The 25,977-nt window shown below is 37.1% G+C and overlaps 3 protein-coding genes across 3 annotated transcripts; 2 read left to right on the top strand and 1 right to left on the bottom strand.

The window, feature by feature from the left end:
- Positions 1-2,026: 2,026 nt before the first annotated feature.
- LOC306851320 (guanylyl cyclase-activating protein 3-like) lies at positions 2,027-8,573 on the top strand. Its single transcript, XM_079387478.1, has 4 exons — positions 2,027-2,444; positions 4,228-4,377; positions 7,073-7,160; positions 7,646-8,573. The coding sequence occupies exons 1-4, from the start codon at positions 2,250-2,252 to the stop codon at positions 7,774-7,776; spliced, it is 564 nt and encodes a 187-aa protein (XP_079243604.1). The 5' UTR covers positions 2,027-2,249; the 3' UTR covers positions 7,777-8,573.
- Positions 8,574-21,947: 13,374 nt separating this feature from the next.
- On the top strand, positions 21,948-22,521 carry LOC306851349 (mid1-interacting protein 1-B-like). The gene has a single exon (XM_079387518.1). The coding sequence runs from the start codon at positions 22,016-22,018 to the stop codon at positions 22,430-22,432; it is 417 nt and encodes a 138-aa protein (XP_079243644.1). The 5' UTR covers positions 21,948-22,015; the 3' UTR covers positions 22,433-22,521.
- Positions 22,522-24,204: 1,683 nt separating this feature from the next.
- LOC306851346 (NADH dehydrogenase [ubiquinone] 1 subunit C2-like) lies at positions 24,205-25,297 on the bottom strand. The gene is made up of 3 exons (XM_079387515.1): positions 25,074-25,297; positions 24,492-24,635; positions 24,205-24,369 (listed from the first exon to the last, which is right to left on the bottom strand). The coding sequence occupies exons 1-3, from the start codon at positions 25,210-25,212 to the stop codon at positions 24,320-24,322; spliced, it is 333 nt and encodes a 110-aa protein (XP_079243641.1). The 5' UTR covers positions 25,213-25,297; the 3' UTR covers positions 24,205-24,319.
- Between the last annotated feature and the right edge of the window lie 680 nt (positions 25,298-25,977).

Raw genomic sequence — 25,977 nt, 5'->3', positions numbered from 1 at the left:
TTTGGGTAAGACTGGTCACTTACAGGTAATGCCCGTATGGTAACTAATTAGATACTTTACTGTACTTACTAATGTATATACATGGTAAATATGTAGCACTTATGGACAAGTGAGATATCATCACAAACAGGCACGTCCTTACAGTATCCGTATATGGTAACTAATAAGACACATTACTGTATATACTAATGGTATGTACATGGTAAATATGTAGCACCTATGGAAAAATGTGGTATTATGTGGTAACAAACAAGACACTTACTGTACTTGGTATATTCGGAACGCTTGGTAAATCCTAATCTTACATAATAAAAAGAGGACTGTTTTTCAATCGCTTGTGTAGGACTGTTAATGTTAAATTGCTCTCTACAACAGTGCTTACAAAGTTTGAAGAACTGGTAATTCCTGTGTAATGTTTGTGTAAAATGGTCTTTATTTTACAGTCCTATTTCCATATACTTACTATGCAAGTACTGGTGTTTGTAGCTATTAGTTAATGTACAGAATAAGTAATGTGGTACAAAGGACCAAGGTACTTATTGAGTAACTGATGGTAGGTGCCTTTGCAGTTTGGAACTTTGGAAGTTGGTTGGGAACACAGCAGTAACTGTGCAGCACTGCATAGTGTTAATACTTAGCAGGCACAGTCCTTTTAAATAGGGATTTTGACACATGACAATCAGGAGTTGCAAGTGCAAATATGAATCCGGTAGCTACTGTATAATTCCAAAATAAAAATCTGTCTACACACATAATTATTAGGAATGTACATCATTAAAAATCCCTATTGGACCAGTTAGTTAAGAGAATAAGTGTAGTTAAAGATAAGGCAAGTTAACTGCAATGGCACTTACCATCAATTACTTGGTCCACGTTTATGCCCCCCAACTTGAGTACTGCAACTTATTCTGTACATAAGCACACATAAAATGCTAACATAAAATATATATATATATATATATATATATATATATATAAACTTGGTTAAAATAACTTTAATTCATAGCAAGACAACACAAATAAGTTATAAATATTTAAATAAGAAATTTTATCCTAAAAATATTCAAAAAGTTGTTTCAACTTTGGAACAATAATAATCATATTATTATACATCTTTTCAGACATGGTGTAAATGTTAGCTGGTGTGTAGCTAGTTCATATTTCAATGTTTGACATTGTCACATTAAGTGATTCACTTTTTTCAGATAAATTTGGTTTACAAAACAAATATATTTTCTGAAGAAAAATGTAGTGTTTGCTCATGATAAACTTGCTGCCACAATGCTGAGAGTTTTGGGTGGTTGTTAGGATGCAGTTGCTAAGGTGTATAATTTTTAGCATGTTGCTATGCGGTTACTACAATGTTACTAAAACATTACTAAATGTTTCCTAAGGAGTATCTAGAGCCTTCTGGGTTGTTAGGTGCATAGTAGAACAATCAAAAATTATAAGTCTGATCACTTAGAAAAGGTATAATTTAGGGCTGAAGCAAATGGTGAGTTCACAGAAATTTCAAACTCTAAATGCAAACAATAATAATAGTCACTCTTGCCTTAAAATTACTTCTTAAACACTTATTGACTTACAATGCAAAATTGTATTACTTAAGTGTTTTACATTTAGCAGAGCCCTGCTATATTTGGCTGCTTGATACAGTTTGTATTGATACAGTTTTAATCATTTCTTAAAATATCCTCCATCCTAGTAACATTTCACACTGAACTTTAGTGGACTCAAAAATAACCTGTTCTACAGAATCTAGACGAGAACTCTGCATCCCTAAGAAATCCTGCAAAAAACGTCACGCTGGGCGGGGTTTGCTCAGAGAGGCCAGGAACCTTTAAGCTTATTGGCCAGATCTTGACCTCTCCATGGAAAGTGCTTGATCATTCTACGCTAAGCCCTTGCAGACAAGGTCAGGAAGTTCAGGATCACTGCAAATCATGACCTATATCCTCAAAGGGGGAGGGGTAAGTCCATTTGGAGACTTTCCGATTTCCCTCTTTGATGGCCATAGATGTCCTTTAGTTCTTGGAAGGTTTCAACAGTTATCCAATTAAAGGGTTATCTCTCCTTTTAGTTGCCTAGTCCATAGGGCTTTAGACTTTGTGCCGTCATCAACAGTCAGTCCTGGCTTGGAGCAGCAAACTGTTCACAGCTCATACTCAATAAACTGCAGCTACTGTTGGACTTCTGGATTTGACAAACCAATTCTACATTTCATTTACAAAGAGGCTCTCTGAGGAGGTATGGGTGCCCACGGATCCAACATGGATGAAGTCTTGGCTGAGGACATGCACCACTGGTACAACAAGTTCATGAGGGAATCGCCATCAGGTCTCATCACGCTCTTTGAACTCAAGACCATGCTACAGATGCAGGGGATGACTGAGGAAGCCAGCGGCTATGTGGACCAAGTCTTCTTCACCTTTGACATGGATGGGGTGAGAGAAATGTGTGACAGGAACATTTAGGTTTATTATGCAGATTGGTCATTTAGTTGACCTTAAAGGACACCAAAATCACTTCATGTTTGTGCATGAAAGAATATATTTTTTATGTATTAGCCAAATTAATTATTAAGAATATATGTGTGTGTGTGTATATTTATATATATATTACAAATGGTTTATTATTTACATATCAATATTCCAAACATTATTGTGGCAGACAAATAAATTGTTAAATCATCACTGAACATAAGCCAATTAGTGGCCTACAGACCACAGGAATCCATTTTACAATCCAGTCGAACTGCCTGAGTTACAGGCTACGTGACGTCCACATTATTCCAGATAAATATGAAAATGTGTTGATTTCTTTATGATTTGGCCTTGCGACCAGCAATTTTGTTCGGCAAAAACTTTTCGAAAACGCTCTCCCAAGTTGTAAAGTTTTGAGTTGTGTTGCAGACTAAAAGTTAAAGTGTTCGGAAACTATGATGAACATGTTTAGTTATTCGACACATATCGTCCCCATATATCTACAGAATATATCTGGTTGTGCTTGCTATTCACTTTCATAGTGTTAAAGATAAATGTTACTTTGTACATATATTATACTCCTGACTGAAAATACTGGTGCTCTTCTGTAGAGAAGCATAACAGTTGCGTATTAGAGCATTCAAGAAATGGCGATTTTGCAATGAATGGTGGGATATTGTGCTGATTTCACGAGTTCACACTTACATATATTTAGCACGAGTAAGGTAATGCGTATTTGGTGAGTATAGTAATGCGTAGTTGGCGTGCTGTCCTGGGGAAGGGCTCCGGGCTCAGGAATGGCCCGAACCCAGAGTACCCCCCCATAATGTGGTGAGAACTCTTGAGTGGAGAAGGGGTGGTGGAGGGTTGCTGATTATCCATCAAAATGAATAGAGGTATGTCAGCTGTATTTATAGCCGTGTATTGATTAACTTGAGTGCGATCCTGTGTTAATTAGGCTAAGTATCTGACGTGCTCCTCTCAAACTTTGTTAATAAAACATCATAACATGATTGTGCCTGAAAAATGGCGTGAAAACTATTATGTCTGGTCTCTCGGTATCATCGTAGTGAGTTTTTATTATTTTACGCGTATGCATTAAGGTATTTTCAGCATTTTCAGTGTGGAAAAGCAACTTTTGGAAAACTCTTATGTGTATAGTGCTAACAATAATTTATCTCTAAAAATAAGTGGGAAATGATAGCTGAATAACAAGGGTGTAGAAGCACCCAACTGTGGTTGAAAGGCTACAACTGATATTTCCTGTAAACTTATCTCTCAATACTGATTGGTTAATTGGAATGTTGTTCCAGGATCAACAAGGATGCTGATCCAGGAACATGCTGTACTCTTGTGTGCTGTACTCTTTCACTGCAGGGGCTTAGTCAGATTTTTTTTTACCATGTGCACAATGTATGCTCAGCCCGCATATGTGCCACTTTTTGGTAAGAAAAACTGTTTATAGAAGTTTGATTTAAGTTCTTTTTGAAACCCGTAGGTACAAGTGAAAAGACATTTTTATGTAATAAAATCACACTGCATATGGATGGTGTGCACAGACATTGACTATGCTGGTGACGATCATTTTCAAACTGAAGATCCCTGCATTCTGTTCTATTATGTTGTGCTCTATCTAATTGTTCAATGTAAGAATGCATCCTGTTTGAAAGGCCCTTTTAAAATTAATGTTATAAAATGCATATATGATATATTCATATATTTTCTTTCTTTATTTCTTCCACAGGATGGCTATATAGATTTTGTAGAATACATTGCAGCTGTAAGTCTTTTACTGAAAGGAGAGATAAACCAGAAGCTGAAGTGGTACTTCAAACTCTTTGATCAGGATGGAAACGGCAAGATTGACAGAGATGAAATGGAGACCATATTCAAAGTAAAGTATTCATTTTTTCTTTATTCAGTGTTTCCTCTGGTGTACGACCACTAGATCAGACTACAGTTCAGTTTTAAAGGTGCACTCAGTCATATCATCTCATAAAAGCAATGGTTTTCAGTTAAATATGGCATAGTAAAAATGCACATTCACATATTCATAGCTTTCAGTCACGTGACCGGCTCGAAGACTTGGAGGGCAAAACATCCATAGAACTGCTGCACAAGCGTATCAACTTTTCATCTGTTTCCCAGCCGCAAATATTTAGATCACCTCTCAAAAGAATAAAACAAAGGTGTTTCTGAACAAAATGCAAGATTTGACCTTTTGCAATCCATATTAAACACCCATGGCAATATTTGTGTGACAAAACGTAGTAAAAACACTTAAAGTGCCGTAATATATTTAAAACGGTAATATTAAAAGATCAAATTCAGTATTCACCATATTAATGATGCATAGTTTACACAGGCAAGCAGATGAGGCCGGAATATGAACGCAATCTGCTTAACGGTTCAGTGTTTTCCTTATAATGGTTTTCTATGGGAATTGGGAAGCCATTTAATGTGACATGTGACACTTTGCACATTGTGTTTATATTCTGGGTTCATCTTGCTTGTACAAAATATACATCATCAATAAGGTGTTTACTGAATTTCGCCTTTTAATATCTGCATTTTACTACATTATTACTTGATGCAATCTGCGTAAAAATAACTGGCGGTCAGTGGAGCAAAGCTTCGTTTTGCCCGCCAGGTGGGCGTTCCTATAAGGGTGTGACGTCACGTGAAAACTATAAATATCACATTTATTCTTCAAGCAAAAGTTTCCAGAATTATGGAGATAAACCAAGTAGTATTTGACTGGTCTGGTCTCAACATGGAAGCCTCCATGAGGCAACCCACTTCATGTAGAACAAAACATTTGTTATCAATCTTCTGATATGACTCTTCTCATGAGGGCCTACATCATTTCAAAAATATTTTTCACACATACTATTATTTCTTCATGTGTAAAACTGATGAAATGACTGAGTGTATCACAGGCTACGTTCACACTGTCAGTTTTTGGGACTGACAACTGCACTTTCTTTGGGTGAGTCTCGAAATGTCTCGTTCACACAGCAGCTTACAGTTGTGTTTAGAATACGGTCTGTATGAACGTGCAACGGGAGTCAAGCCCGTATTCCAACCATAGCGACAGTGACCAAATATGGCGACGTCCATAAAACTGAAAGTCTTATCACTTTCTGACACGACAAGAGTCCAATAGAGCTGCGAGTTCATTTGTCAAATCTTCATTAAATTTGGGTGGAGAGCGGAACATTTGAATCGCGTGCAGAGCACAAAACTCACGGGAGCACCTCCGGTGGAAAACTGATGGGATCTAAAAAAAATTCAGATGACACGCAGCTCATTTCTCCGTCACTGTAAGTTACCGAAAACACATGAAAACACGAAACACGCGGTAGACGTCCATTTGTGCGGCAGAGCGGCTCTCTCGCGCTGTATGACATGACAGATAACAAGTTGTCCAGTCCTGTTCTGTTCACACAGCGCGTGTGTTCTGAGAATGCGGTTTTGAGTCCTGAAAATTTAAGGGTGTGAGTTCGGTTACAGAATGCGGTTGTCACACCCGTAAATAACCATACTGTGTGTGAACATAACCGTATTAAGGACTCAAATACGGGATTGACAACCCTATTCTGCTGCTGTGTGAACATGGCCTTAGAATATAGAATACTATAGTTGCAACTTTAGGGAAAGTAATTTGTATTCAGTCCTAACCTAAATTCACGAGGGCTGTTTGCTGAGCTCCCTCATTTATTTTCAAAATGTAGCTATTACACCTGTCCATTTATACTGCACTGTAAAACAAAAAACAAACACACAACAAAAAAAATTGAGCAAACTTAAAAGTTTAAGGCAACCAGCTTCAGCAGATTTTTGAGTTTTCTCAACTTTTTTGTTGTATAAATTAGAAAAAACTCAAAAATCTGCTGAAGCTGGTTGCCTTAAACATTTAAGTTCTCTCAACTTTTGATTTTTTACAGCACTGTAAAAAAAAACAAAAAAACGTAACACTTTATTTCCATATTAGACATTTAGACATTATTCTAACAGTAAGTAACTTTGCAACTACATGTCAACTAGCAGTCATTAGAGTATTAGTAGACTGCTTAATATCTTCTAACACTTTATTTTGATGGGTATGAGTATGAGAAACTTTTCAAGTATGTCTACTTATTCTACTAACCCTAAACCTACCCTACTGAGAGTTAGTAGACACATAGTTGCAAAATAATGAAAATTAGTTGACATGTAGTTACAAAGTTGCTTATAGTTATGTCTAAAGTGGACTATGGAAATAAAGTGTAACCAAAATAAATAAATAAAAAGTTGAGCAAACTTAAAAAGTTTAAGGCAACCAGCTTCAGCAGATTTTTGAGTATTTTCAACTTGTTGTTTTAAGTAACAAAAAGTTGAGAAAACTTGAAAAACTCCTACAAAAATAAGTTGATTTAACTCAAAACTCTGCTGAAGCTGGTTGCCTTAAACTTTTAAGTTTGCTCAACTTTTTTGTTGTTGTTTAACAGTGTGTGTCTTCCATATATTCCAAGACAGTGATACTATGTCATTAAGACACTAAGGTGTTAGTAGAGGAGTAAATATTAATATTTTTCATCTTTGCCCAGGCAATCCAGGACATTACACGGAGTTATGATATCCCTCCAGATGATATTGTGTCTCTGATCTATGAGAGGATTGATGTCAATAATGAAGGTGAGAGCTGCTGGATCATATTAAACTACAATGTAAATATGTCAACTGGAATATTTTATTTGGAACAACTACATAACTACATAACTACATAACACTAATTCCTCCTGTTGTCCACAATGTTTTTTATGCTCAAGGTCACAACTGTGTTGCACTTTACAAGTCTTTTCTGTTCAGGATTGAACCTGCAACCTTTGTATATTCAGCCCCAATCTAAAACCATTCGGCTAACACCACTACTGTAATTAAGTCAAGGCTTAGTTTTCTTTATAGAACTAGGATAAGAACAAAATTAATATTCATTACAGCATTTATACACAGAGAACAAATTCTTTTCTTTTTCAGATTTAAAACAATATTTTTTTTAATTAATCTGTACAACATTGTGTTTGCATTTTTATTTAGTATATTTCACACTATACAGTCTTAATTGAAATCTGACCTTGGGAAAGCTTCACCCTTAAAATCAAATGCCTATACTTTGGCAGGTGAGTTGACGTTGGAGGAGTTCATCACAGGGGCTAAAGAACATCCTGATATCATGGAGATGCTCACCAAGATGATGGACCTCACCCATGTCCTGGAGATCATAGTCAACGGGCAGAAAAAGAAGGAGTGACTGCCAGTGTTTGATGCATTGCACAATAAAAGGATCCCATCCTGATTAAAGATGATCAGCTCTGTGGCTTGAAAGTTTAAACCAGACTCAGTAGAGGGTGAAACCTGCTAGCAGCATCTCAGAGGTGGACGCAAGTGATCATCATCTGTGATTGTCTTTCATACACTTTATCTCTGTCTCTGTGCCTCCAGATATCCAGTTAGCAGAGCTCTCTCTTACCCTTCTACTTTTAACTGAATCACCTCTACAAGTCTGAAAACGTCATTCTTGCAGGCAGAAATGAGACAAGAGTAGATGAATCCATGGTTTAATGGATCATTTGTCCTATTTGCTGGGGTGTAAAGCATGTTCTTAACCATGGATGTGCTCTATGATCTGCTGCACGTACAGTGACCCTAAAATGTATATGGATACTTAAGCCTCAATTAAAATGAATCAGTCTTTGCATTAATAAACTGTCAAAATTACAGGCATTTTTAAATGTGACTTACTTTAAATGTCCAAATACTGTTTAAGGGACACTGTGTAAGGAGGGGCCAGTGTTATAAATAATTGTACAGTTTTTCTATTGATGTATGTAATCTTCATTCTGACTTTTGACATTTTGCGCTAAATTATTTAGATAACTCTACAGTTCTAACTTGTAACCATTGCCTTACATAAATAAATGCAATATGCTGCACATTTGGATCGTCTTTCCTGTCTGACTGTTACTATTGCTTTTACTTAGAGAAAATGTTAAAAAAGTTTCAAATGTTGTTTAAAAATTTCACCTAAATAAACAAATAACACTTATGAAAAAATATGGTTTAAAATCTGTTTACATTACCTTATGAAAAAAGTATGTTATTTTAAAGTGAAAAGCCAAAAAGCAGAATATATTACCATATCGTCAAAAGTCTGGTCCTGCATGGCAACGAAGTGAAAGGTAAAAAAAAGTTTTTCAGTATATACAGCTGCAAAATCAAAATGATTGAACCCCCTGAGACTGTATTACTTTAGAAATGCTTTTCTGAAGATCTAGAATTTGATAAAAATTGCATCTATAGCAGTTTACTGGCATATTAAAATATTAATGTACTGTATAAGGTCATATTTTTTATTTATAGGATTTTTAATAATACCGTTATGTCATAATTATTCAACCCCTATTCAGCATTTCTGTTTTTATGTCACTTATGGCAGTGGACAAAATTGTCTTAAAACACAATTAAGCCTTTAGAAACTCTATTAGAGAATAGAATTATCTTGAGCTGTTACACATACATATATTTAGCCCTTATTTGCTAAAGATTAGTGGAAAATACAGCAAAAGCCATACAATAGCTATAGAGAAGAAATAGTTTAATTACATTAGAAAGTTTAGGGCTACATGAAGATTTCCAAGACACTATCCCCCAGTTTCACAGACAAGGCTTAAGACTAGTCCCAGACTACAGTGTAAGTCTGAGCTGATTTAACTGAAGGAAACGTGCTCTGATTGATCTTAAAATATATCAGTGTCTTTGTTTTGTCTCAAGATGCACACCAGGAATGTTTTATTCTAAGGCATGTTAATAAAAATTACTTAAATTTCCTAATTGAACAATGGCCTAATCCTGGCTTAGTCTAAGCCCTATCTGTGAAACCGGGCCTAAATGTTTCTAGAGACACTGCTGGCAGCCTTATTCCTAAAATGTGTTGTACAAGAAAACCTTTGAGGGTGTTAAAATATTTGATCAGAACCTGCAATGTCCTGCCAAACACTTGCAAGATGACCCGATGAAAGGAGACAGAAACATTTCAATGCAGAGTTATAAGAAAAAACATCTTGCCGAATGCCACTCCTGACCAAGAAGAACATAAAAGGGCAACTTCAACATGCTGAAAATCATTTGGATAGAGCTGTGGAGTTATGGAAGAATGTTTTATGGAGTGTTGTGACCAAACTGGAACTTTTTGAACCCATGGCAGCGGTATGTCTTGTGCAAAAAGGCCAAGGTTTATGACCAGCAGAACACTATTCCCATGCTCAAACATAGAGGTGGACCAGACTTGTTATGGGAGTGCTTTGCTGTTGCAGGAAGTGGAAATCTTAACTGTATGCAGGGCCATCGCTAGTGGGGAGAAAGGTGGTGATGATTATAGGGGCCCACGGCTGTGGGTTTTGCCCCCTGGCGATTTCAACCGACGCCCCAAAATACTCAGTAAAATACAAAATAATGCTCAAAATGCATGCTGTGTTTAGCGAAGACCGAATTGAGTTCACTGTTGTGTCTTCTTGCACTTGAATAAACAAATACACCTCACCGATTTAAACATTTAAGCGCAAAACATGTGAAAGAACTTAATTCAGCATCTGCAAGCTGTGTTCTATACACGCACACCGAGAGCCACGTCTCACAGCCCATGAACACTGAATTGAGTTTGGTGTCTTCTCGCGCTTAAATCAGTGGTCTCAAACTCAATTCCTGGAGGGCCACAACTCTGCAGAGTTTAGCTCCAACCAGCTCAAACTCACACCTGCTTGGAAGTTTCTAGTGATCCTGAAGAGCTTGATTAGCTGGATCAGGTGTGCTTGATTAAGGTTGGAGCAAAACTGTTCAGAGCTGTGGCCCTCCAGGAACTGAGTTTGAGACCAATGGCTTAAACGGAAAAATACATACAAAATTATGTTGAAATACCCATCTTGGTGAGTATCCTCGAAAAACTGTTGCGTCTCAAGCCAGGCTCACACTACAGTTTTGGACCGATTTAACCCTGATTTTCCCCTCCCGAGAATCAGAGAAAAAAATCTTGTTGAGGACTTCAGTCGGTTCCGATGTTCGTAACGGATTAGCTGGTAATGGGAGTCGTTTAATAAACATGTTTAATATTTAGGATTCTAAACTGGGATCATGATTATATTAGTACTTTCACAATAGCCAATGCACAACCACAAAATAAGCTGCTTTACAGGTCCGTTGGATAGTGGGGATGGAGAAAACGGCTTGTAGAAATTTTGCAATAACAAAAAAATTTACCACAACCAGAAAGACAAATAGCAGCTCTTGGGTAAAATCGCCACAGTTTTAAACAAACAGGTTGAGTGTAGAAAGCTGCTAGCACGCTAGCTAACTTATGTAAACATTAGTGGCTGAAATATCGATGACGATCTACAATCACTTGAGGTGCTCCCTCTGGCATGATAATCTTAAGAATATCATGTATTGTGTAAATTTTAAATCTTGTAGTGTGAGCATGTTTAGGAAGAAAATCGTACATTTTTCTTATGTGTGTGCTGCAAGCAGATTTCATAATCAGTTAGAATTTTAAAACTGCTGTAGTCTGAGGCTTGCTTTAAGTGAATGTAAAGAGTTGAGAAAGAAATTGGATGTGAATCATTTTATTGAAACCTTGCATTGTGTCTTAAATTGACCGCACCTAATTAACTAGTTGTTGGTGTCAATCACTCTCTGCTCTGGACTAAATAACTTTTGTAGTTTTAACAAGATTTAACATATAGTTATACATTTATATAGTGAAGACTGTGCAATGCTATTTTACATTTTATTATTTGGTTTCTGCATAAAATATTTGGTGGAATTTGAAGAAAGCTGAGATTAACAATGACCTGGAAGCTTTTTTAGGCAAGGAATGGGCCAAGATTGCAGTAGAGAGGTGACAGAAGCTTCTAAGCACTTAAAGGCAGTGTTTATCGGAGGTTATAAAGAATAAAAGATGCCCCAAATTTGACTTATGTGGGTTGAATTATTTTGTACATGAATGTTTAGTGCCAATTTGAACTGTACATACAGAATATAAAACTGTAATTAAAGTATAAATATGTATAAATTGAAGAAGATCGTCATGGTTGACATGCACTGTTTTTTGCATGTAGGTGGCTGATCTGCATGTACTGTACTGTTAGAGTACAACAGAGTACAATCATAGAGTGAATTAATATTTCTTCAACTGTTTCAACATAAGCGGTCTATGATTTGAATACTGATAAGCTACTTTCAGGGGGGTTTAATATAGAGGAGACACACTAATTGGTCTGGGGATCGATCCCTGCCGATTAATATTATTAGCGTATTTGCTTAACCACTTTAAAATGACTTTTTGGTTGCTTTTAGTCAGAAAACGTAAAGAAAAGGACTCATACAGCAAGATAATTTCACTTACCTGGCCTATCACTTGAAGCAAACATCCATCCCAATTCTTAAAAGTCTGTGTTAAAAGAGAGCTGCCGGTTGTGCCATTTAATTAAGCCGACTGCTGTAGCCTACATCCAGCTTAGGCGTGTTCTCCCTTTATTTTTAATAAACTGTTTGAATGACAGCTTGGTAAATGTTGGCGATCAAATATTCAATATCGCTACTCATCATAAGTAACTTACTTTGTACATTATCAGCTAAGCGGGAGAACTTTTATCATGTTCAAACTAATATCATGTAATTTACGTCTCTATAATGATTGGTCTATATACCAGAAGAGAGGCTAAGCCTCCCTTGCAAGGTTTCTTTTCTCAACACTCCTCAGTGCTGAAAGTGAACACTCTGCTGATTGGTTATTGGAGACAAGAGGGTCTGTATTACTTACTATTGGAGAAAGCGTAATGGCTAACTTGGATCACGTGCTGTAATAACCAATCACATTACAGCGTTGACGTCATTGAATTTCAGTCAAGAGTTGTGCGACACTCAATCATAGATATATATATTGTAGATGCCTCATTAGCGACTGTTTCTATGGGTCGCTATACATAAACCGTCCGCCATATTGTAGCGGCAAATAACCTAATTCTTCTCCACTCTTCAAACACACAAAAACATTAGCCTTTACAGACATAATGTTTGAGTAAAGAAAAACGCTGTACTATTGAAACATCAATGATTTATTTACATTTGCATTGCGAAAAAGCGGAGATCTGTCTCCTCCAGGCTGTGCGTGGTGCGTCAATCTGAATGGAGGCAGGGTGAAGATACGAGGTTTCGTTGAGAGCTGGATGATCCAATGGCGTTATGAAGTTTTACTGACAAGCTCTTTTTTAATGCTTATCATTGGTTAACTATTTTTAAAACCCTCTGATTTAAATTGATAATAACAAATTATAATATACTCCAGTTTGGATAATTTTTCACAGCACCTGACTGGGCTAGGGTATGGCAACTGCCATACTCTGCTTATGGAAACGCCGCCCCTGGCTAAGCGTCTGATGCATATGGCACACAAAAGTGGAAACACTTCAGGAGTTTCGAAGTCATCATCGGATTGGTTGAATTATATAGGATTTCCAGGAGATGTGTGTGTCGCGCTCTTTAACGTTCCACCTGGAAACAAAGATGCCGTGGCGCCAAACCCCCTCACGAAAGAAGAAAGCCGTCGTGTTTACAACTGTGACGACGAGCGCTTATCAGGATCAACTAAATGCTGGATTTTCAAAAGTATGTGAAATATTTAAAGTTCACAGCATAGAATCTTTAAAATATGTCCGAAAGTTTTACATACTATTGTGGCGACTGCTATTGTGGCGACATTTCCACGCCCAGAAACAAACTATGATTGGTTGTTTGACATGTCGGTCAAACAACCTCATGGGCAGGCCTTGGCCAATGAAAGCTACCATAGATTCTGAAGGTCTGGCTACACAAGACTACGGAAACGGTACTGTGCTCGCAGCACGTGCGCTTCAATTACATGCACAAATGTGCCAGTGTGCGCTGTAGCCTGTATAATGCATTGCATGCAATGTCTAGTTACGTTGTCAGTTAAGTCATGAAGTTACCAAAATGGTAATTAAATCTGCCTTAAAACTCTGCATGTAAGTATTTGTTATATGAGTTACATTTAAAGGTGCAATAGGTGACTTTCTTCAGAAACATCTTTTGTTATGCTGGTTGAATGTCTCTTCATATCCCCATAGCTATCATTAAATTAAGTGGTCTAAATGTATTTATATATTCTGTGGAATTATTGTAGTACTTTTACTAACTGTACTATAAAGTTTTCTCAGCAGTGAATGACACATGATGTATTGTAGTAATGTTATCTCTGGTCGTCTGGTTTGTGTGCATATATGCCTTCAGGGGGACGTGGCTTTGGATGGCGATTTGCAGGGAGGGTGGGACGTTCGCTTTCAGTGCTATCAGGCTAAAGTTAGCATTTTCCAAGATGTCCTACTGCACCTTTAAGAACATGTCTCTGAAATGGTTTTCAAAACTGTCCTGGAGCAGCCTACTGTCTCCCTCATACTTGATTCAACTGAGACCTGAAGTGAGTCAGAAAAAATTCAGAGTTGTGAGAAATTGTGATGCTTGTCAGATCTGCGTCACGCTCAGCAGCAGCAGCTCTTGAAATAATAGCAGCCAAATAACCTAAAAACCCCGCTGTTGTAATGTCTGTTAATCAAAGAGCAAAAGAGGAAATCAATACATTCTAAATTAAATATAGATGAATCCTTAAAGCTATACAAGTTAGTGTTTGATAACTTTATTCAACACTGTAAAAAATGATCGTGATTTTAATGGTAAAAAACTGTGAAAATGCTACGGTAAAAACCTGTTACATGGTTAATGGAAAGTTCCTGTAAAATTTACAGGGAAAAACCGTAAACTGACGTTCCCAGAATTCCCTGCATTCCATTTCAAATTCTGTTTGAATTTGACGTTTTTTCTTAGAAATAACTATGTTTCTTCTTAGTTTTTTCTTATCAGTTATGTTTATTAGGCTTGTATGTTACATCTAATGTTGCTAAATGAATGTTTATAGCATATTTCAGTTTAATGAGTCTCACCATGATGGTGTTTAGTGCTTGTGTGAATGACACTGTGCACCTTCTGTATATGCTAATGTTTAAAAGTTGCTTGTGATGGGCTTTGGCTCATCATGTGACTTTCTCATCATCACCTGCATTTGGTGGTTATCAGTGTATTTCAAAGGAACAAAACAGATTTCAGTACTTTAATAGGTTGGTATATTAAGATTATATCAGTTAAAGAAATTACTTTATTTAACTGTAAATTTAAGTTAAAACCGTAAAACCTAAAATGTTGCTACCGTATTTTTTACGGTAGAATTCTGGCAACCACAGCTGCCAGTTTTTTACCGTAAGTTTTACGGAATTTGTGTTACAGTGAATTTCTGTATATTTCCAACTTGCTGAAGGGCACAGATTTCTGAGAAGTTTTTTTTAAGTTCACTTAAATTAGAAGTTATTTTTTAAAGTCTAATAAATGTTAAAATTGCTAGCTCTCAATTATAATGTAATACTGAATGGCTATAGACAATGGTTAAATATTAGGAAATAAAGAACAAATTCCTAGAGACATCAGTATTATTGGTATCAGTGGTACTGACCTTAAGTCATAAAAAGATACCTTTAAACAAACACTGTCATGTTGTTTGTACATTAATTTGAAGATTGAGTGTAAAATTATTGCAACATAACAGTATATGTAAAAACTTTTAATGTTAGGTGGGATTAATCGTGATTCATTTCAGAAAAAAAATTGTGATTAGCTTTTTTAATTGACAGCACAAATATATATTTATTGCATTGTAAATCATCCTACATGATACACTTCAATGATAAACACCCCCACTGCTAAACATATAATGCATTTATATATTATTCTTTGACTTTGGCCTTTCTTTGGCCATCAGCATATAAACTGAACTACAGTAGTCAACATTTGAAATGGATCAAAAAGTTAATACAGACAATTCTATAAAACTACTATAATAAAATGTAGATTATGAAATATGTTATATAAATACACATATATGAACTGTTGCTCCTCATTGGACTGGCATGCACCGCTTTTTACATGGAGGTGGCAGATCAGCATCGACATTGTCCTGTTGAGGGAACAGACAGGTCAATAAGTATTCCACAGACAGAATATGAAGGCATATCGCTTTTATCTTGAGGAGTCAACATGAAGGGTCAGTGAACTGAAAGGGGTATGAGATATGTTAATCTGAAAGTAAAATGAGAGACAACAGAGATTAACCGATGAGCCTGTGCTCCATGGATATGGCCTTTTCCAAGTAAGCTGTAAATTTGGAGAGGCTCTGGGCTCTATTTCCACACGTCGTTTTTTATGGAGGTAGCTGAAACACACCTTCATTGTCCTGTTGAAGGAACAGACATTATCATCTAATACTGGACAGGTTTAATAAGTACTTCTTGGACAAAACTGAAAGACATGACATCTACCATTTTAAAAATAAATCAGAAATAAATGAAAATAAGAGATAGGTGAGACTAACTAAATTGTCTGTGCTCCATAGGCACAGCCTCTTATTCCTACTGGATTGGGAACTTTGTTCCTCTTGCAAAGAGGCATGCATGGGCGCTACTTGAGGGGGAAAGATGGGTTTGGGTGCTCCATGTAGGAAAGAGGTCTGCACAAGTGTTCTCTTTGGAAAACAGACAGTCACAAGTGCTCCTTGTGGGGAACTGATGAGAATGGGTGTTCTCTTATGGGTCATAGAGGGCATTGGTGCTCCCTCTGAGGAACACAAGGGCACAAGTGCTCCTTGTGGGGACCCAATGGCCACAGGTTCTCTCTGAGGGGTCCCAAAGGGCATGGGTGCTTCCAGTAGGGAACCTCTCTGTACAGGTGCCAAGACAGCATGCTTCCTCCACAGATTGCGTGCTTTGTGTGCAGAAGATGTTTGAAGCTTCTGCTGCTTCCATTTTCTTTTCTGTTGGGAACCAGCAGGCATGAATGTTCCTTTTGGGAATCTGCTTCCCTGTGGAAAAGAAGTTTGAGGCTTCTGCTTCCACTTTCTTTTCTGTTTGGACCAGAAGGGATGGGTGCTCCTTGTGGGAAACTGGTTCCCTGGTAAGAGGCTTGAGACTTCGACTGCCTCCACTTTGCTTTTAGTGGAGGCCTGGTAGGTACAGGTACTACATGTAGGACAGAAGCCCGAGGCTTCTGCTGCCTCCACTTTCCCTGTCGGGAGCCAGCAGGCATGGGTGCTCCCTGTGGGAACTGAGCTCCCTCTGAAAAAGAAGTCTGAGGGCTTTGTTGTTTCCACTTTCTTCTTTTCGGTTACCCAACAGACACAGGTGCTCCATGTGGGCTCCTGGTGGACCTGGGTGCTCCTTGTGGGTATCTGCAAACAGGTTTGTTGAGGCTTTTGCTGCCTCCACTTTCCTCTCTTTGGGATGCTGTTGGGTACAGGTGCTCCCTGCATGAAAGCAGCGTGAGGTTTCTCCTGACTCATTGTCATGATGGATAGGACTCTTATAGAAGGTTCTAAGACAGATGATCCACAAAGTAAATGATGCCAAGGTTGTGCAAAATTGCTTGTGTGTGCAACTGTCACGAATCTGGTCCATGCTCTTCCGGACAATCACCACCAGATGTCACTCACTCACCACATTGACTCTCACACCACACTTCTCTGGACTGCAATACCCACAATCCATTGCACTGACGACACGCAGCTGATTACACTGATCACACAGCTGAATTCACTGATCACCCCATCACACACACTATTTAACCTGGGACTTCCTCTTGCTCTGGGCCAAGTATTGTTAGCATTTATCACTCACCAAGCGATAGCAACTTTACAGAGCCATAATCATTGTCCTAGTCTTAGTCTTGCCTTGTTTTGCTGCCGTGTCTGACCTTGCCTTTGTCTCCTGGATTTACCCCTTTGCCTTGCCGTTTGGACTGTGTTTGCACCTCGTTTGGACTATTGCTCACGGCCGAGTATTCTGTTACGGGGCTGACGAGACGTGAGACGTGCGGATCCATATGCAAAGCTTTATTAAACAACATGGTCAAGACAGGCAGGGTCAGAGATCGGCAAACAGGTATGGTGGAGGCAAGACAGAGCAATCCGTGGAGCAAGCGTGGGTCAACGATCAGCGAACAGTATCCAAAGGGGCAAGGCAGAGAGATAATCCAGAGACGAGAGCAATAATCCAAACGGGGAGCGAACAGAGTCCAAACGGCAGAGGCTAAGGGTAAATCCAGGAAACACGGGCAGGGTCAGACACGGCAGGAAAACAAGGCAAGACTAGGACTGGAATAATGGCTCTGTAGAGTTGCTATCGCTGGGTTAGTGATAAACGCTAACAATACTCGGCCGTGAGCAATAGTCCAAACGAGGTGCAAACACAGTCCAAACGGCAAGGCAAAGGGGTAAATCCAGGAGACAAAGGCAAGGTCAGACACGGCAGGAAAAAAAGGCAAGACTAGGACAATGATTATGGCTCTGTAAAGTTGCTATCGCTTGGTGAGTGATAAATGCTAACAATACTCGGCCCAGAGCAAGAGGAAGTCCCAGGTTAAATAGTGTGTGTGATGGGGTGATCAGTGAATTCAGCTGTGTGATCAGTGTAATCAGCTGCGTGTCGTCAGTGCAATGGATTGTGGGTATTGCAGTCCAGAGAAGTGTGGTGTGAGAGTCAATGTGGTGAGTGAGTGACATCTGGTGGTGATTGTCCAGAAGAGCATGGACCAGATTCGTGACAGCAACAAACACTATCTGTATCTGTGATACCCAGTGAGAGATAAAGAAAGGGAAGAGATGAGTTGAGTAAACACAACAGAGCTTGGAATTTGGTTGACTGTTTTTTATAGCTATATGGGCAAACACACTTTTTTGTAACCGTATGCACATCAGCTATTCAAAAACCTGTCACGCCACAAGGCACCACTCACATATTGATTCAATAAATTGAACCATGTTTATCACAAATACATGTTTATGTCTCTAATGTGTTCACCCTAAATTAGAATATTGCATATTGTGCATTTTCAGGGATAGGTTTTGGTGATAGAAGAAAAAAGTTTGTTTCATATGGAGCGATTACGCTTTTTTTTTTTTTTTTTTTCAGTTTGCGTTATTTTTCCAACACCAAACTTCAAACTCATCAAGGCCACTTTGTTAATTTTTGAAGTTAACTTATGATTGTATGGTGAGTATATTCACTGTTTTGGACCGTAGCCTTGAACTTAAAAACGGGTGTGCATGGTACATCTGTCATTGTGTTATCTAGTAGTATTAAAAATCGAACAGTCCTGCGGGCTTTAGTCTAAATACATAAACTGAGGCACACATTCCCCTGCTTAAACAGAGCCTTCTTGGAGTCATGAAAAGACTGATGAAAGCATCCCCAAACAAACACTGCTGAAGAGGATACTCATAATCACTCAAGTTTATATGACTCACCGAACGTTCTAAAGAATGTTCGTTACGCTACGTCACAACCGCGTTCCTTAGCAACCAATAAATGAGAGAGAGAAAAAAAACAGCACTCAGTAAACTAACGAGTTTGTCAGTGATGGGAGTTCTCTGCGGTTTCATTCGAATACATCTGAATATACAAATATAGAAGGTGAATATTTTTTTTTTCTGACAATTATTTTTATTATGTGTAAAACATTTAATGATTTTCATGAGTAACGTTAATACATGATGTGTAAGTGCAAGTTAGACATTGAGAGTAAAGTGCAAATCACCTCATTAGCTCTAAAACATTATAGCATCTATGTTTTTTAATTTTATTTTTATTGTTATTGTGATTTTGGAAAAAAAAAAAAATAAGAAAAGAGAGAAATATGTTAAAACACCGGACTCGAGCTGAATTACATCAATGACAGACTGTCATCTTGTGGCAAGTGTGATTATTACTTCGCCTCAAAAGGAAGTCTTAAGAGCAATAACTCGCACTAAATAAATACAAAAAAAATTCATAATCGACTCATTTATTGAAAGATTATATAACATATTTCATAATCTTACTAATTAAATGTGTCCACTAATAACATCCAACAGTGTAAGCTTATATACACACATTTTTGTTTCTAATAGTTATAAAATACTTTACATTAAAGTATATATACAGTGCCCTTCATAAGTATTGGGACAGGAAGGACAAAATTGCTCTGTTTGCTGTGCAGTCAAGAAATCTGCAAATATGATTAAAAGATGAATATGAGTCAAAATGACAGAATGTCAAATTTCATTATTAGCTGTTTCAAGACATGCATGTTTTACCAAATAAAAAGCACAGCACTTTTAGAGTTTATCCCAGTATTTTATGCAAGCATAAGTATTGGGACAGTTGAACATAAGGCAGATATAAAAGATTAAAAGATATTATTTAGTTGCAGATCCCTTGTGTGCAGTCAGAGCAGACATCACCAGACTCTTGGTCTCATCCTTTGAAATACTTTGCCCAGCCTTTAATGAGGCCAATATCAACTGTTGCATAGTTAGCACTAGCTTCTCTACACAAAATATAATATTTTCAAATTTTTGAACAAATTGAAGCTTGGGGGTGATGCATAAAATATCCTGCTCAAAAGTGATGTTTTCTTTCTTTCTTTCTTTGTTTTCTTTCTCTTTCTTTCTTTCTTTCTTTCTTTCTTTCTTTCTTTCTTTCTTTCTTTCTTTCTTTCTTTCTTTCTTTCTTTCTTTCTTTCTTTCTTTCTGTCTGTACACAGCACATGTGTCCTATTTCAAATAAGCTCTTCACTGCACTGTTCTCTTCTTGGTAAGCAATTACTCTAATTTTCCAAACATTTTTTTTTATTCATATTAAATATTTTCACTTCATAGCCCCTAGTTATTCTATGCTTCTGTTGTACTGTATGCAGCAGAGTAGTGTTAAAAGATTATGAATGTATTATATAAAATATTATATATTAGGAATTGTGCTAAACATTTGGGTGGACTTAACTCTGCAAAATGAACTTTAACTTGCAATGCCAGAAATCTGATTAAAGATGTATCATAACCCCATTTTGTGTTCTTAGAAATGAAGCCTGATGATTTATTTCATCACAGACATTGTGCAAACAGTCTGACTGTTATTTCAAAATATGAGTGATGTTGTACAGTCTGGTTGCATCTGTAAATGTGCAATCACAGTTCAGAGCCAATCCAAACAGATCTGACCTTGAATGTCATTGCACTCTAATTGATTAGAAATATACCTTTAGATCATATTTATCTTTCTATTTATAGCTTTTCAATCCTAAGCAAATAAAGCATGCACATTTAATGCAACATTGGTGCATATAACCTCTTTAGTTAGACTATCAGATGATACCTTCTTCATGTATGATACAGTTTTGTCACTTGAAGAGATCTTGTTTGATTTGAGAAATAAATCCCTTGTGGAAAACAAGTAGAATACACTGTAAAATGTTGTAACCTGCAACTGTTCCCTTAAAAGAGTTATATTTCTACCTGATTTAACCCATTCGTTTTCTTAAATGCAAGGATGAATGTAACATTCTTGGACACTTAATTGCATGCTATTTATTATTAAACTAAGATTAATTTATTAATTTTACTCACTGAAGGACTTAAGTATCGTTATGTGTAATTTTATATGTATTATTATTATTGCCTTTTAAATATGGTAACTGTACTGCTGAATGTACTGACAAACATTAAACTAAAATATACTTTAATGCCATTTCTTCTGAAACTGATGTTATGAATTTAAACATATTTATTACACATTTGTTTTAATAAGGTTGCCATACATTTCAAATATATTGCTTTAAAGGTAATATCAAATAACAGTTAAAATTATAATCAAGTATTTTACTTGCGCTTTATTATGTCCATCAACACATTTAAAGCATGAGAAATAATTATTAAAACATAATAATTTAAAATGCACTCTAATGTAAAACTTTTAATTACAAAATGCACTTTTTAAAAGAGTCCACTTTTTACTTAAGTGTGTTAAAGAGTGTTATATGCATTCTCTTTAAGGCTTTTATTTCATATATGTTTATATTTTAGTATTATATCCTATTTATTTAGTTTTTATCTTTTATTTAATGCTTTTTTATGTGATTCTGTCATTTACATTAGTTTTTTAAATATTACTATTTAGGTTTGATTTATTTTTATTTATCTGCAAGTAATTTTTAAAAACATACTCTTTAGATGTGAAGTACACTATGTAATACAATTTTTTCACAAGAGTTGGTCTGATGTAAATCACCATTCTGGGGTTAGCGTCCTTCAGTAAACTGCTCGGTCTCAGCATGGCAGCCAGAATGCACGAATGAAGAAATAAGGGGTGTTTTAGCTCAAGGGGTGGCTTTAACTGAACTTAAACCACTATCAGATCAGGCCACTATGTTGCGTAACTGTCCCACACAGCCCCTGTCAGACACGCTATAAAAAGAGCCTCTTTCTTCAGATTTTGCACTGCATCCAGGCCCCGGCTGCTACACCATCTAATCAAGAGACGCCCTCAGCCTGAAACCCACCTCGAGCAACTATGCAGTCTGCCGATGCCAAGCTCAGCCGAAACTCCCTGCTGCTGGCTCTGAGGCGCTACAGCACAGCAGTGCACAACATGGAGCAGACCATCCTGCTTCCCAGCCTCCTCAGAGATGTGCCGTATGACAGCGATCCGGACTGCGAGGCCGCCGACCACAGCATGGACCTGCATGAGTACTACCTTCTGCTGAAAACCATCAAGAACACGGTGGAGATCGGCCTCGTCCCACATGAAGACTCCAAGGCCAAGAGTCACGCCGCTCTGCACAAAAGCCTGGAGCCCCTGCTGGAGGCCGAGCCCGAGGTGCTTTTCCATTTCCATCTGCGAGGCCTGTTCACAGTCATGGCAACGCTCACGAAGAAGTCCCAGAATTTGACTGAGAAATATTTGGACATCATTGGCATCAGTCGTTAAGATTCAGCACATCTAGTGGAAAAATCCGTGTTGGGGTGGTTGCAATTACCTGGAAAGCTGCATGTTTACATCCTTGTCACATCTATGTGACATGCAATAAAAAAAATATTAAAACTAATTTTGTTTTAGAATTGTATTTAAAAGAATTTCTTCTTTAATATTTGAATAATATTTTTCATCCATTACATTTGGCTGCTTTACTATTAGCTTGCATTCTGTGTATAATGAGTTTAAAATAGACAAACTGCTTCCCTCAAATATTAGGGGTTGTAGTGTAAGTTATGTGATTAGTTTTTTAATGAACACGATTTTGTAAATTACATACACAAAGTAACTGAAATGCTTTAAAAATTTTACTTTTTTTATTTGTACATAATTTGCATATCATATACTGTAAAAGGACTGTATCAGTCAAAATAACCAGAATATATGGTAGTGGAATCATCGAGATGTAACAAATTTAAGCCAATAATAAAAGCCAAATTACTGTACACACACTAGTGCTAGTTTGGTATTATTTATTTCATATATTAGTGTTATATTTTTAGTTTACATTTGAAATTTGTTCTGCTTTTGTCTAATTAAATTAAGACTTTTTATTTCAGTTTTAGTTATTTCCAGTTAGTAATTTTAGTGCTTCATCTTAAACTTATTTCAGTAAGCTGCCAAAGTATCTTTTTAGTTCTTTATCTATCCTTTATTTGATTTCAGCTTTATTTCAATTAACACAAATGTTATTTTAATAGTTTTTGTTAACGATAATAACCCTGACATACACAGACACACTATGCATGAAGTCCTGTAATAATATTACTTATATTGCTCCTTTCACTAGAATAATTCAGTTATTAAATATGAAAACGAGAAGTAGATGAAATCTTTCAAAGTAAACCAAGAGCAGCTGAATCCGTTGCAATACTCCTGGGATTGCACATTATTGCATGAGACAGGCTATCGGTACAATATCCATGCCAAAGTCTAGCTGAAATCATTTGAGACATGAAAGCACAGCTTCAGATGTCATGCTGTTCAGTGCCGTCACAATTATTTGTACGGTCACTTCAGAGATTCTGATGACCTCGTTTATGCATGTCTTTCTGACAATATGCCAAACACACTTTAAAATGCATAATCAGTATCCTACATACAAATATGTACAAGACCGAACTTAAATTGTGAAAGGAGCATTTCTCCAAAAATAATAGTACTGTCATTCTAAACCGTATACATCTTCCATGGAATACAAATTAGTCATTTTGAAGCATTTGTTGAAGGCGGGTAAAATAAAATTAATATAATTATTATGAGCGGTTCTTAATCGTGGTCTTCACGACCCCCCGCTCTGCATATTTTGCATGTCTCTCTTGTTTAACTCACCTGATTTAGATAACCAGCTCCTTAGAAGAGAGCTTCCTCTCAAGAGCTCCATGAATGAACTGTGTTCCGATTGACATGTTCCCTACATAGTGTTCTCTACTCCCTACACACAGGGAATCGGCTGAAGTTTACTTAAAAACACAGATTTGCACACTTTAATACCCTTTGAATGGAACATATACGCTTCTTTCGAACTGGAATCATTGCAGAATATTCTGTGATGTCCACTTCGCAGGGCACTTATGGTAGAATGGAACAAACTCCTGAAGCGCTAAGGGCCACGAGGACCAGGATTAAGAGCCGCTGATTATTATAATTCATATAATTAAAATAATCTGGTAATGTAAAAACTAATTGTGCATTGGAAAAAAAAATTAAAAATCAGATCTTTCTTTCAGACAGTTTAATGACATTGAGGACACAACTTAATAAATCAATATAAGAGTATTTTTAACAATAAAGTCTGTTCAACCAGATTTGCAACAATAGTCTTGTGACAACTGCTTCCTTTCAACGAATTGGATGAAAAGGCTCCACGATTTCAGCAAATGTCTTCGGTGCTGGTTTGAGAAAATGAAATAAAATAGTTGAAAGTATTGTGGCAACAACATACACAAACATTTGAATAAAAAGAAGACAGAAATGAACACACTAATGCAGCTGGATTTCCATGTGCTCTTACCTTTCTCTGGAAACTCCGCAGGATGCAGCCGCATGTACTCACTCATGTCCCTGTCCAATGTGGCATATTTATAATTCTCAAACTTTGTGAGATGATAGCCAATGAACCATCCAACAGTTATGAACAGCGCTTGGCGGTGAACACCTGTTCGGAAAAAAGAAAAACATCCGAATTCAAAGATATACAATTATGCTTGCTGATTTTTACTGGTGAGGGGCATTACATTTATTGATGCTTTTTGAAAAATGTAGTTATGTATTACAACTGGTATGACCACTGCATTAATTTTACATGACATTTAGATACATGGTGCTAATATGCTAGTGATATGCAGTCACTAGCAATATTATTAGCTTAAGTGATAAGGAGTGCAATAGCAATTCCACTGCTCTCGAAAATAAAATGTAGTAACCACGTATGTTTTATATATATATATATATATATATATATATATGTTGCCACAACAGTTGATTTGTGTAGGAGTTGCACGTAAACTCAACCAGCAACGCATTAATTCGTTATTACTATGCAATTAAATAACCATGTGTTGGTGTTAGAGATATAGCTTGTTATAAATCTCACCGGCTTGGAGCGCAGGCCTGCGGTTTAAACTGTTGTGCAGCATCGCGGTCGCCCAGCCGCACAGACCGAACCACACTGAATTTCTGTTAATAATCCCCGGAGGAGGCAACACTTTCGCCTCGTCAGGCAGAAGCCCCATTGTGACAAGTAACAGGCTCTTCTAAAGTCAGAACACTCAACTCTCCATATCACCTCCTGGAGGAAATCAAGGGCAATGTTTAGGCGGAAGTGGAAGCCGGTCCGGTGAGAAACACGTAGCGGATTTACAAGAGTTCCGGAGAGAGCTTCTGCTCGATCTAAATGTGGAAACCGCTTCTAACAACCAGCTCAAGCTGCAGGTCTTTTGTAGAACTATCCTCCTCTGATTGTAATCAAACCATGCCAAATATGTATTGTAAACTATATGCCAAATGTGACCCTGGAGCACAAAACCAGTCATAAGTGTCACTTTCATCTGAAAACTGAAAACTGAGCTTTTCATTGATGCATGGTTTGTTAGAATCGGACAATATTTGTCTGAGATACAACTATTTGAATATCTGTAATCTGAGGGTGCAAAAAAATCTAAATATTGAGAAAATCGCCTTTAGAGTTGTCCAAATGAAGTCCTTAGCAATGCATATTACTAATCAAAAATTAAGTTTTGACATATTTACAGTAGGAAATGAGCTATGTTCATGGAACATGATCTTTACTTAACTTCCTAATGATTTTTGGCATAATTCTGACCCATGCAATGTATTTTTGGCTACAAATACAGCCATGCGACTTAAGACTAGTTTTGTGGTCCAGGGTCACATATATATGCTGTAAACAAGCTCAGTGGAATATATTTTACTCCAGCTTTCGTTTAATTTCAAAAATGTATTTCAGAGGCAATAAAATATGTTCCCAATGTTATAGT

This window comes from Barbus barbus (assembly GCF_936440315.1).
Source record: "Barbus barbus genome assembly, chromosome: 31".
NCBI classification, from domain to species: domain Eukaryota; kingdom Metazoa; phylum Chordata; class Actinopteri; order Cypriniformes; family Cyprinidae; genus Barbus; species Barbus barbus.
The sequence above is the reverse complement of the archived record's forward strand: the minus strand, read 5'-3'. Positions and strand labels throughout refer to the sequence as shown.